General features: G+C 42.8%; 1 protein-coding gene across 2 annotated transcripts in view; it reads right to left on the bottom strand.

Moving 5' to 3' along the window:
* Positions 1 to 13,667, bottom strand: part of MAGI3 (membrane associated guanylate kinase, WW and PDZ domain containing 3) — a 217,477-nt gene that overhangs the window by 44,160 nt on the left and 159,650 nt on the right. For both annotated transcript variants that reach the window (XM_065404497.1, XM_065404498.1), the window contains exons 9-10: positions 11,846 to 12,034; positions 1,256 to 1,864 (exon numbers count right to left, since the gene is read on the bottom strand). In XM_065404497.1, the coding sequence (XP_065260569.1) occupies positions 1,256 to 1,864; positions 11,846 to 12,034 (798 nt within the window). The remainder of the gene's footprint in view (positions 1 to 1,255; positions 1,865 to 11,845; positions 12,035 to 13,667) is intronic.

Raw genomic sequence — 13,667 nt, 5'->3', positions numbered from 1 at the left:
GATGCCCCGTTTGCATAGAATGCTCACATGAAGAACATTCTAGAGTTCATTCCAATAAAAACATCAGCTGCTCAGAAACGGAGAATGGAGACATCCCTTAGGAGCATGATCTGGAAAAGAGAACTAGGAAGGGGGAATTCTTGGTTCTCTTCCTGACTAAGCTGAATTACTGAGTTAATTTAATTACTGAGTTATCCAAAAACTTGGATAAATCGCTAACTTCTGGGTGTCAGTTTGTTCAGAGGCACCAGGGGGCAGAAGGGTTAATTTGTTAATGTGTGTAAACATCATTATTATGAATAATTAAGTGTTGATAATTAATAATTAAGTTGAGATGCTTCGACAAATTAGGTCATATACATGCAAAGTATTATTATGGTTACTGCATCACATATCCTCAAAAAGGGTCAATTATTTTGTGGGCTGAGATTATATTGTGGGCATCAGCAGCAATCCCTGTGGGGATCTTTGATAAAACAGCCTGTGCCCATTTCCTTTGCCTCTGTTGGCAATATAAAGGGTGAGATAATGTCAGTAGGATACCTTATTGCAGCAAAACGCAATATATTAAGTCACTATAAATAATACAATATGAATATTCTCAGGAATCAAATAACAGATATAAAAAAATAGAAGAAAAAACAAGTTGTAGAGGGCACCAATGAGCTCATTAATAACCAGGAAACTGCACAGAAAGGATCCTGTCTGGCAGCCATCAGACTGAGCCTTCTGGCAAATGCACGCTAATTACCAGTTAGTCTATGGGGAGAGGAGATGTTCCGATCTGCAATGAACGGCAATTAAGAGAGAGAAATACACGCAAAAACGAGAACTTTCCAGAGTTCCAGGTGGCAAGGCCCATGTTATCTTAAAGACGCTTCCCTCCAAGACGCCTGCGATCACCTTCATAATATAAGCCAAAGCCTCTGGACCACCCACAAAAGGAGAAAGAAAAGGCCCTATTCCTTGCTATCTTCAGGTCAGTCTGTGAGATGTGCACCTTTGCCCTAATATTCCCTGAAGAGCCAGAACAGACTGTGCATTCAGCAGCAGCCTACAATCAAATCTACAGTAAAACATAGAACTAATAACATGCTCAATACCAGGGGCATGGTTTACACCTAGAGCAGGGTAGAGAATTGAGCTGACAGCCCGTTTTCTTCTTTTTAAAGCTTTGTACAGTGCTTAGATATCACTTTCTAAACACCTCCATATTAGACAGGATAAATTATAATAAAGTCTCATTCCTACCCACCTCCCCTTAAGATAAGCAGTGGGACCTCGGCTCCCACTGGAAACTGCTTCAGCACCTCCACCACCTGCAGATGTGTCAAGTTTTGTACGTTCTGATGGTAAATCTCTTGGATTACATCTCCCTTCTGAAGGCCGTGGCACCACTGGCTGTCTAAAATCATCTTCACTTTCTGCCCTGTAGGGCTGTCTGCGATTGCAAACCCAAATCCTTTAGGGCCCTTGACCAGAGGAATAGTGATTAGTTCTGGCTGGGAGCCTCCTGGAGAGGATACGGAGATCCTCTGTTCATTTGGGTCCATAGAAGGGCTGTTCAGGCGACCATTGACCAAAATGTGACCCGGTTTCCCATTTTGGTCTAAAATGACTGTTCCAGGTATTAAATCTTGGCTGGTTATGCAGATATCTCCCTTGGTCATTGGCTGGCCATTGATGATGGGTGTAGCTGGAACGATGTCTACAGCAGGATCTTCGTTGTCATCAGGAAGCGGGTAACCGCGACACAAAGTCATATTCACATACTGGTTGACAGGAACTAGCTGAAACATCTGAACAACATCTGCATGGGTATGGCCAAGGACACAGCTGCCATTTATGTCTACAATGACGTCACCTGTTATAAAAATGAGTTCAACATCATTAAAATCAGAAACTAAACCATATCTACTTTTCAAATATTCTAATCTACGGCACAGAATGAAACACTTACCATCCCCTTAGTAACTACAAAGCGAGATTATGGGCAATTATTTAAGATATTAGTGAATAGGGGGCTGTCTCATTCCCCTAAGCCATATGCTACCAGAATGGTAGGATTTTCTCTTAGCTGAAATATAGACTACTAAATTAAAAAGACATGATTCTAAATATATAAAATTTAATCTGCCGCAGATTTAGCGAATGACACTATATGGGCTTCAGAAAAGGAAACAGTGCACACATTAGTGCAAACAGCTGTCTTATACTTTAATTCATGTTATACAACAGTCTAAACTCAATCCAGAATGAATCAGATTTTTTTTTTCTGGTTTCTGTTGGATTGGCTAAACTTAAACTAAGATTCTACACACAGTTCCCTGAGTGCCTCTCTATATTTTGTATTTTGATTTTGCTTCGACTGAAAATACATTCTCATCTGTGCATATTAAATAGCAGCAAGTGTTACATCCTGGAAGTCTGTTTCAGCATGTGAACATTTTTGAGCATGGAAATATTTCCAGTTAGCAAACTGGCCAATCACTTAGGCCTATTTGGACATAAGCTTTCATGGGTAAAAAACCTACTTCTTCAGATGCATGGAGTGAAAATTACAGATACAGGCATAAATATATATTGGCACATGCAGAGAAGGGAGTTGTAAGTTAACTCCCTTCTCTGCATGTGCCAATATATATTTATGCCTGTATCTGTAATTTTCACTCCATGCATCTGAAGAAGTGGGGTTTTTTACCCACGAAAGCTTATGCCCAAATAAATCTGTTTGTCTTTAAGGGCCACCAAACTCCTCGTTATTTTTGTGGATACAGACTAACACAGCTACCCCTCTGACACTTAGGTTTCTTTGTCTCCAAAATAATAACTCTTATATAAGAATAATTATATGTACAGACATACTATTTTCCATAGGAAAAATCTCAAAGCACTATACAATAATGGTAAGATACTATCCTCATTTTTACATATGGGGAATATGAAAGACAAGAAAAGTATCTTGCCAAGGTCAAAGCACAGGTCAGCAGCAGAGATAGGAATTAGTCACTAAGTTCTTTTGTTATCTGAATTAGTATTAAAGCTGTTAAGTATAAAGTTATTTTTTTACCAAAACAGTAAGAGTGGTTATCCAATACACAGGGGTATGGGAAGACATCTTAGTGAAGGTAGTAGAAATTATAGGTTCCAGAGACAATTTAATTAAACCACGGTAACTAATATCCACAATGTGCTTAATTCCTCACACTGTGCAGGGTTTTCTCACCTCTCTTGCCTCCTCATTTGCCCATTCTGTGTTGCTTTATTTATTCCTACTGCTGTTCCGCTGTCAGTTTTAACATTTGGCATTTTACTTTTGGCAGCGACCACTCACAACATAGACCTGGATCCAAATTTGCTCCCAGGCAGAGAAAATGCACTGTTTTTACATTACATGTATACAGGGAGCAGAGACATTCAATAAATGACTGAACAAGTCCTAAATCTTATGAAGCTGTTTATACAGAAGAGTATATACTTATGTATAGCTTAAAAAGCAGAAATAGAGCTGAAATAAATGGTTACTTTCCAGGGACAAGGCCATATATTCGTAAATGTTAATGGAATAAATAATACCTATCTATTATATAGCACTTTTCATCAGCAGATCTCAAAAGTGCTTTACAAATGAGATCAGTATCATCATCTTCATTTTACAGATGGGGAATATGGGGCACAGAGCAAATGTGATTTTCCCAAGGTCACCCAGCAGGCCAGGGCAGAGCCGGGAATAGAATTCAGGTCTCCCAAGTCCCAGACCAGTGGTCTAATAATTAGATCACATGCAAGCCACAGGAAGTGTTTCATTCAAATAAGTTGGTAAGCGAATGCATATTGCACTTATATACTGACAATCTGTTTTATACTTTTTTAAAATTTAAATTAAATGAGAGAGAGAGAACTTGAGAAAAATGAAGGAACAAGCAACACAGCCAAGGAAGATTTAAGTCAAATGTTTCCACAGCCCTCATCTAAGCAATTTAAATATACAAGAATAATATGCAATGCCACATAAGCCCGCTGTTATGTCATGCACGGTTAAGATAAACCAGAATCTAAAATTAGAAAATCCTGCAAGAATGAAGAGCAGCTGCGACTCATCCCAGCTCAGAACTGGAAAAGGAGAGTTAAAAAAAAAAAAAATCAAGACTTAAAAGAGCAAATGTTATTAGTCTTGAAGTCACCCCAATCCTTTAAAATGGTGATTAGTGCATGTTCCTTTGAAAGGAAAAGGCTGTTCCCTGAATAATTTTTTTTGTTTCTTATAAAGGCCACTCAGGGAATTTGTTTTTTTAACTGTATTATTCGTTGTTGTTTATTAACCAGAGCTTTCAGAAGCTGATAATTAAAACTTACTTCCCTGTGATATTTTTCCTTCATCGGGAGGCTTTGTGGACATGGGCTAGGGTGCATGTGCATACAGAAATTTGTTATAGGGTCATTTGAGAGTGTGAGGTTGCTGACAACAAATTTTGGTTTTCCTAACAGAAAAGTTGAGCATTAAGCATTTATGTGGGAGCCAATCCTCTTCAGATTTTAAGTGGACACCTCAGGATTCAAAGGCGCAGGATTGCTCACGCTACTGAAAGTGCTATCAAAATATCTGACTTCGCCCCCCCCCCCCCCCCCAAAAAATGTAAATAGGGTATGTGGCACATTCAGTACAATGTCTGCCTGGCAATGGACCAGAGAGACAAGGTGGGTACGGTAATATCTTTTATTGGATCAACTTCTATTGGTGAAAGACAAGCTGTTGATCTATTCAGAGCTCTTTTTCAGGTCTGGGAAAAGTACTCAGTGTCATAACTAAATACAAGGTGGAAAAGATTGTTTTGCGTAAGTAGTTAACACACAGTCTAGGAGACCATTCAAGGTGAAGTGGCCCGTTAACACCTCTCCAGTCAAAGGACAAAGAAGGGGGGTTACAGATTGTTGTAAAAACCGTACATGCAGTATCTTTATTAAGACCATGACTTTTAGTGTCTAGCAAACCTATGAATTTAAGAATCCATGCTTCTTTTGAACGTGTTGTGCATGTTTCCTCTGAGGATGAGGACTGAGAAGTCAGATATACAGTGATTGTTTTGTGAAAAGTGTTCGCCCCCAGATGATACGGTGGTTTTGGACTTTTATCATTTTTCTGTGTGAATTCATTGGAGAGCATAGTGATTGTCTGGTTTCACCCACACGTAGTATTTATGGGGGCAGAACTATGACGGCACCCCTTCTGTCTGCTGGTTTGATCACTATCTGGTGGTTGGATTTCAGGGACTGCATAGCTGTCCTCTCAGTGGTGGAGAGATTGTGGTGGATGTGATCTGTGTTAAGAATTTCAGTGTAAATTTTTTTCCTGAAGCAATCAGTGTAATGATTAAGTGTGTGATTTCGTCCACTGTGGGGTGCCCAGTCAGATGATTCTTTTTTTTCTTCTGACTGTTGATGGGGATGTGGTAGGTAAGGGTGTCATCATTATTGTGAAAGAATTATTTGAGGCGGAGTCAGCGAAATAATTCTTCTAGTTCTCCACGTTAGTATGGTATCAGGTTCTGCCATGGGGCAGAAGTTCAGTCACTTGGGGAGTACAGATTATTCAACTGGAGCTGAATGGTCTTAATAAATCGATGATTCTGGGGTTTTGTGTAGTGTCAATGTGGGTCCTGGTGCCATGGTTTTGCCCAGTGTTTGTGTTCTGTGGATTGTGGAGTTGTTGTAGCTGGTTCCACTCTTTGTTTCTGTGCTGGACAGCTGTCACCAGGTTTGGGTTGTTTGTTTCTTTGTTTTTTTTAATTAATACTTTTGGGTTTTTTCCATGATCTCCAGGTAGGTTTCCTGATTTTTTCTTTCCAGTGTATGGGAGTATGTGATGATTTCTTGTTTGGGGTGTCCCTTCTGAAGTATGTGAAGCGCAGGAGATGGTTCCTCAGTTTTTCTGAAGTCCTTCTGCAGAGCTGTTCGCTATATTTGGAGTTGTATGTTGTGGTCAGAGGGTTATAGATAGTGAGCCCTCTGAGGAGAATACTTTGTTTCTTGCCTTTGCTCAGGAAGTAGATGTCAATGTTAAGTTTTGTTTCTTTTTCCTTCATGTTGTGGAGTTTGTATTTCATGGCAATGGACTAAGAATTTTATGAAGGCATCAGTATTGCATCATCATGGAGGGGGGAAAATATACTTAAATAGAAAGAGTAAACTATACAAATTCTGTTCCTTTATTAAACTGGAGAGACAGTAACATAACCTACAGCTGTAAGTTCAAGAGAATTCATAGTACAGGAATGTGTGCATTAAAGACATGTAAGCACAGACATTCCCTACAAATGCCTGCAGCTGATGAGAACAGGTTCTGTCCACAAATGCAGGAAATCCTTGCTATGCCACTTCAAATATAGCAGAGCATAGTGTGTGATTTGCTAGAACCACCAACCTTTATCTTTACTGCACATACTGCGCAGGAACCACTCTCATCGCAAGTGTTGCCTACTTGTGCTTTGAGTGCTTTCTTTACTGGATTCCTTGCCTTACAAGTGCCTGGTAGGAAAAACTGACAGGTAACACATACTGCAGGTGGATTAGCAGCAATGCATGGAACCACTAGAAAGTAAAAGCCACTGAAGTGACATGGATTTTCAAGAAGCTTTGTTAAAGCGTAGGCATCATGTCCAAATACCAGCAAAAAAACCTCTTTTCTGTCTTATTTATAGCCTTTGAGCTGAAAAATGTTGCTCAGTGATTGACAGAATTTGTGCAATGGAAATGCAATGCAATGCATCACTAGATCAGGCCTGCACAACATGCGGACCGCCTGGGCTCACTGTGCGGCCCGTGGGGGGGTGAGTAGGCAAGAGGCAGGTGAGGGAGGGGGGCTGAGTAGGCGAGCAGGCGGGCAGTGGCGGGGAATGAGTAGGTGAGACGGGCGGGTGGAGGGCTGAGGAGGCGAGCGGGCGGGCAGTGGGGCAGGTGAGCCAGCGAGCCGGAGGGGTGGGGGGCTGAGGAGGCGAGCGAGCAGGCAGTGGCGGGGGGTGAGTAGGCGAGCCGGGGGAGGGGGGCTGAGGAGGCGAGTGGTGAGTCGGTGGCTGACCTGTTCTACTGATCTGGTCTGGCTCCCATCCCCTCTCCCAGGGCCAGCTCCAGGCACCAGCAAAACAAGCAGGTGCTTGGGGCGGCACATTTCTAGGGGCGGCATTCTGGCACCGGCCATCATAGGTGCCGACTCCGGGGCATGGGGAAAAAGTGCCCTCGCCGCCCCAGCTCATCTCCAATCCGCCTCCGCCTGCTCCCCCGAGCGCCCGCCGCCGCTCCACTTCTCCCCCCTCCCTCCCAGGCTTGCCGCGCGCGAAACAACTGTTTCGCGCAGCATGGCTGGGAGGGAGGAGAAGCCAAGTGGCGGGGCGCTCATTGGAGGCGGTGAACGTGAGCTGGAGCGGGGAGTGGTTTCTCTACCCCCCCGTTACTTCCTGCGTCCCCCCACCCTAGCTCACCTCCGCTCCGCCTGCTCCCCTGAATGCGCCGCCGCTCCGCTTCTCCCCCCTCCCTCCCAGGCTTGCCACGTGCGAAACCACTATTTCGCACAGCAAGGCTGGGAGGGAGGAGAAGCCGAGCGGCGGGCGGTTGGGGAGGCGGTGGTGGTGGTGGAGTGGAGGTGAGCTGGAGCGGGGAGCGGTTCCTCTACCCCCCCATTACTTCCTGTGCCCCTCCCCACCCTAGCTCACCTCTGCTCCGCCTGCTCTCCTGAACGCGCCACTGCTACGCTTCTCCGCCCTCCCTCGCCTGAGAGGGAGGGGGGAGAAGCGGAGCGGCGGCACGCCCGGGGGAGCAGGCGGAGCAGAGGTGAGCTAGGGCGGGAGGTCATGGAGGGCCCGCAGGAAGCAATGGGGGAGGAGAAATGCGGCACGCCGGGGGAGGAGGCGGTTCTGGGGATTTGGGGAAGGGGTTCAGAAGGGGTGGAGTTGGGGTGGGGCCGGGGGCAGAGGGGCACGAAAAAGAAAGGGGAGGCGGACAAAAATTTTTTTGCTTGGGGCGGCAAAAATCCTAGAGCCGGCCCTGCCCTCTCCAAGGGTTGCAGCTGTCTGGAGGTGCCTGCCTTCCACGCCTTCCTCATTCACACCTCATTCATTCAACAGGGCAATTGATTACAAAGTGGGGGGAAGATCTTATTCTACTTCTAGCAAAAAGACATTTTTCTTTTACCTTAATTATACTACCTTAGGGGCCCGCTATAACATATTACCGAGGTTCAATACTGCTGTTTCGGGGGGGGCGGCGCTGGGGAAGGAGGGTTTGTTTCCGCGGGGCAGGTGGCGCGGGGCGGGGGTGGTGTTTCGGCAGCGCTAGGGGGGTTGTTTCTGTGGGGCGGGTGGTGCTGGGGGTGTGTGTTGTGTTTTGGGGGGGCTGGGTGGCGCTGGGCGGGGTTTGGCGGCGCTCGGAGGGTTTCGGCCCTCAGCTGTTTTCTTTGGAGTAATATGGCCCTCGCCGCTTTTCGAGTTGTGCAGGCCTGCACTAGATCTTACTCTCCAGACAGAAGCAGCAGCAGCATACAGAAAGTACACCCTCTCTTTTTTTGTTTAGGAAAGTGTATTGCCTTTATGGAATCAAAGTAGAGTTGTGAATGATGCATGGACTGAAAAATTCCTACTCATTACACAGAAGGAATAACTAGTAGCATCCAGTCCCTGCTGTCCTTGCTTCTCCTGTGTTCTCCCTACAGAAAGATAAGACGTATACTTTACACACATCTCGAATACCCAAATGCTCAGGACTAAAAATCTCACTAACACACTAAGTTTCTAACACTTTTTTCACAAGTATATATTTCCTTTGACCTTTGTCTTATTTCTTCCTCTCTTTCACACCAAGGTTGCCACAGAAAGGAGGAGTGAGAGAAGAGGGCACCCCCCGTTCTGTGCATATCAGCATGTCTCCCCAAGCTCTGCTCCCTCTGCAAGATAACCTCCACATTCTTAACACACTTTCTATCTATTTTACATTTTTAAGAAGGGCTGTGAGATTCAGTCGTTATGGTGTGGCAGGGGTGCAAAGGATTATTATAAAGTTCAATTTTTATTTTTATGTTTTAATTTTAGGAAATGTTTTGAATGATTCTAATTATCTGGCATACAAACATAGCTGCTGGCAGTGGCACATCAGCAACTTCTGAAACTAGCCCTTAAATTCTCACACTTGCCACAGTCAGTTTGGACAGATGTTGGCTGAATGAGTGGGGTGGGTGTAACAAAATGGCCAACTGCTCCCAAAACTGGGTCATCCAAAACTACCCGGCACTTCCATCGGTGACCTATACAATATATTGAATGAGGAGCCTGGGTGGTTGTGAGTCAAGATAACTATCTGTCCACATAAAGTTACAGTTATGGAAACAATGCAGATACAAAACAACACATTCCATCAGAGATGCTTACAGAGAATACTTGGTGTCTGTGGTGGGATAAAGTCACTAAGGCTGATGATTACAAAGGACTGGCCAACAGATTGTAGAGACAATGATTCAAGAAAGAATGATGAAGTGGTTTGGGCATGTTGTGCAGATGTCAAAAACTGTACTCTTAGAGAAGCCCTTGACTACATACCACTTGATGGAAGATGGAAAAGAGGAAGACAATAGATAACACGTTTCAGAGTAGCAGCCGTGTTAGTCTGTATCCGCAAAAATAACAGGAGTACTTGTGGCACCTTAGAGACTAACAAATTTATTAGAGCATAAGCTTTCGTGGGCTACAACCCACTTCTTCGGATGCATAAAGAGTGAACCATATATTGAGGAGATATATATATACACACACATACAGAGAGCATGAACAGGTGGGAGTTGTCTTACCAACTCTGAGAGGCCAATTAAGTAAGAGAAAAAAAACTTTTGAAGTGATAATCAAGATGGTTCAGTACAGACAGTTTGATAAGAAGCAAGTGTGACAGACCTGCGGGTGGCTATCTTAAAACAGAAAAACTTCAAAAACAGACTCCAACGAGAGACTGCTGAGCTGGAATTGATATGCAAACTAGACACAATCAACTCAGGGCTAAATAGGGATTGGGAATGGCTGAGCCATTACAAACATTGAATCTATCTCCCCTTGTAAGTATTTTCACACTTGCTTCTTATCAAACTGTCTGTACTGAACCATCTTGATTATCACTTCAAAAGTTTTTTTTCTCTTACTTAATTGGCCTCTCAGAGTTGGTAAGACAACTCCCACCTGTTCATGCTCTCTGTATGTGTGTGTATATATATATCTCCTCAATATATGGTTCACTCTTTATGCATCCGAAGAAGTGGGTTGTAGCCCACGAAAGCTTATGCTCTAATAAATTTGTTAGTCTCTAAGGTGCCACAAGTACTCCTGTTATTTTTAATAGATAACACATAAGAGAACCTTTGAAAAGATGTCGCTATCATGGAAACGGACCACAATGGTGCAAGAAACATGGCACCAGACGTAAAGAAATGGAAACACTGGGTGTCACAAAGCACAGGAGCAACTAAACTAATCTAAATAATCCACTGCTCCAATGGAAGGAAGGTTACTCAGTGGCTGGAGTTCCTCAAGCCTCTCTTGGCAAATGAGTTTGAAGCTAGATTATTAAGAAATCTAATCCAGGTTAGAAAAGAAAATTACATACTGATACCAATGGAATATTCACATAAATTATTCCCCTTGTAGCAATCACAGCAAAATGACTGGCCAAGCATTTTATCAATTACAATTGGTTAAGAAGATAGTAAAAACATCCTGATTGTTTGTTAATTAAAGCACAGAGTATTTTAATATCATGTGCTGCAAAGAGCCAATTGCGGCTTGCAAGACTCAGTCTGAGTATCACTGTACTAGAGGCAGAAGCACAATAGTTTCGCTGTGACTAGGTAACTTACATACTAGACGGAGACGTATACAAAGCAGGCCAAATCATCATAAGAAGCCAGTCCAATGTAATGTTAAAACTATTTGAGAAAAATCTCTTTATACACTTCTCTAGATTCAGTAACTATTTTAACAAAACTAAAGCACAAGTTTATCTTCGGAATATTATTACACTGCACACAGCCTCAGCATCAAAACCCTGGAAGCTATTAAGTCTCAAAAGAAAGAAACATTATAGAACGGTATAATTTCAACCTTTTAAATTCTCAGCCTACCAGCTCCAATTTTATTAGTAACAATTAACTATGATTGGCAGAGGAAACTAAGCTCACGAAACAAATACTGTAAAAAAATAACTCATATTACAGTTTATACCACGACAACAACGCACATAAGCAGCAAGGTTTAACATTCATACTACCATCACCTTGAGCTAGCTCATTAAGGACTACAATCTAATAAATATTTATTAACCAGTTATCCCTCCTCTACTCTGACTGTTATACTCATTTGTAGAGTCTTGTCTTAAATTAGATCATAAGCTTTTGGGGGAATGGACTGCTACTTTCTGCATGTGTGTGTATTGCCCAGCACAATGGAGCTCCAAACAGGAAATGACACAAACAATAAAATGAACACATGATAGGTTCAAGGGATCCTTCAAGTGGCCCATTGTTTGAGCTTGATAATACCTCTTTTGTAACATGCAGCAAAAGATTTGCAATAGACAGAACCACTGAACTCTCACAAATTTCCAAAACATGGATTTGTATTAAAATATTGCTTCTTTTCTAACTGAGGGTTTTGGACACTGCATAATATTTTACCCACTCTGATAAACAACAGCTTCAGGTAAGGGGCTGTTTCAAAAAGAATGTCTGCAGGTGGAGTCATCTAATTCCCCATGGCCCATCAACTGCTTCCCTCTCTTTTGGCTAAGCAGCATCACTTGAAATGGAGAAATGCTACTTCACCTGGCGCAATTTTCCCATCCTGCGCAGCAGGTCCATCTTTCAGCACATTCTTCACCTGGAGGAACTCATCAGGTCTGTCTCCACCAATGATTGTGAAACCAAATCCCATAGTGCTTTTCTTCAATGATGTCCGTATAAGGGCTCCTGTAAGTTGGGCTGGATCTCTGGTGAAGAGTGACTTCTCTGGTTCTGCACGTAAAGAGAAGTCAACACATTTAGTCTGGATAAGAGAAGACTGAGCGGGGACATGGTAACAGTTTTCAAGTATGTAAAAGGTTGTTACAAGGAAGAGGGAGAAAAATTGTTTTTCTTAACCTCTGAGGATAGGACAAGAAGCAATGGGCTTAAATTGCAGTAACGGAGGGTTAAACTTCCTGTCAGGGTGATTAAACTCTGTAATAAATTGCCTAGGGAGGTTGTGGAATCTCCATCATTGGAGATTTTTAAGAGCAGGTTAGACAAACACCTGTCAGGAATGGTCTAGATAATACTTAGTCCTGCCATGAGGCAGGGGACTGGATTAGATGACCTCTCAAGGTCCCTTCCAGTACTCCTATGATTCTATGATCTGTCATCATCAGCAATTCTGCTAAGAAATGACCCATAGGTAAGTCCAGATAGTTTAACAGGGTAAGAAAAAAGGGTGGTTGAAAATACCCAATTAACATGTCTGTGAATGCACATAATGTTGCAAAACAGGATGGGGCGAGAGAAAATTTTTGAACGTTTAACCAAAACCACCAGCAACTTCTGAATTATGGAAGAGTGGAAAACAGGAACCTTTTCGCTGTAAAAATCAAATGACAGTTTTGAAAGGACTAAAGGTTGAAAGTGGGTATGGTTATAACCCACTGTGAGGGTTAGTGAAAAAAATTGGCTTTGATTTGACAAAGTTAGGAGCATTTGAAAATTGTGTTGGAGCATGCAATATTCCTTATTAAGTGTACAGGCATGCACTCAGATGCGTTGTGTGCATATGCACCATAAGAGTGCATTAAAACAGCTTTATAATGTTTTACATGCACAAAGCACTTTACAAAGGGTGGTTAATCCCTGCAACACCACTGTGAAATAGGTAGCTAGGCCACTGATATTACCCCATTTAACTGTCGGGTTAAGGGAACCGACAGGTTAAATGACTTGCCCAGGCCATAAAGCGGAACAGCAGCAGAGCTGGAACTAGAACTATCATGTCTCCATTCCTAGTTCCCTTGATTCTGTGCTCTAATCTCTTAACAAGGCCCAATTCAAAACGGGTAAGAGCCAGAAGCCTAACAATTCGGTGCTGCTGCTTCATCCGCACCCTCTGACGGGTTCGCCCAACTCCCTTGCTGCCTAACCAAATGGAATGTTCAAGCTGGTTCTGACTACCAGCTTTAGAATGGTTTAAGCTGCTTAAGCAACTTTAAAGTCTTAGATCAGTTTCAACTGCAAAAAAACTCAATTTTGGGGGGACGGGGGGGACGGGGACACTACAAATGATCTGGCCAGTGGACAGGAAACACTAATATTGCCTTAAGGCATTAATAATGCATACATACTCAGATATGAAGATGCATACTCAACCTGCAATAGTCAGACATTAGTTGAGCTTTGACCAACTGCAGCCTGTTAAGGCTATATGTGCATAGTTTACTGATGATGTTGACAGACACAAGCTGACCTATGATGACTGCTGTCTGCTACAGAACCTGTAACTTGTTCTGAAAAAGCTAGAAAATTAAATACAACAAGCTAAATTAAAGCAACATTTTCAAGGTTTCATAAATAAGCATTCAAAATGCCAGAAATGTGAAAATGCCGATTAAAACTGTTTTTTTTC

Source organism: Emys orbicularis, chromosome 4 (assembly GCF_028017835.1).
Source record: "Emys orbicularis isolate rEmyOrb1 chromosome 4, rEmyOrb1.hap1, whole genome shotgun sequence".
In the NCBI taxonomy this organism is placed as follows: domain Eukaryota; kingdom Metazoa; phylum Chordata; order Testudines; family Emydidae; genus Emys; species Emys orbicularis.
This window is presented reverse-complemented; position numbering and strand designations above follow the sequence as displayed.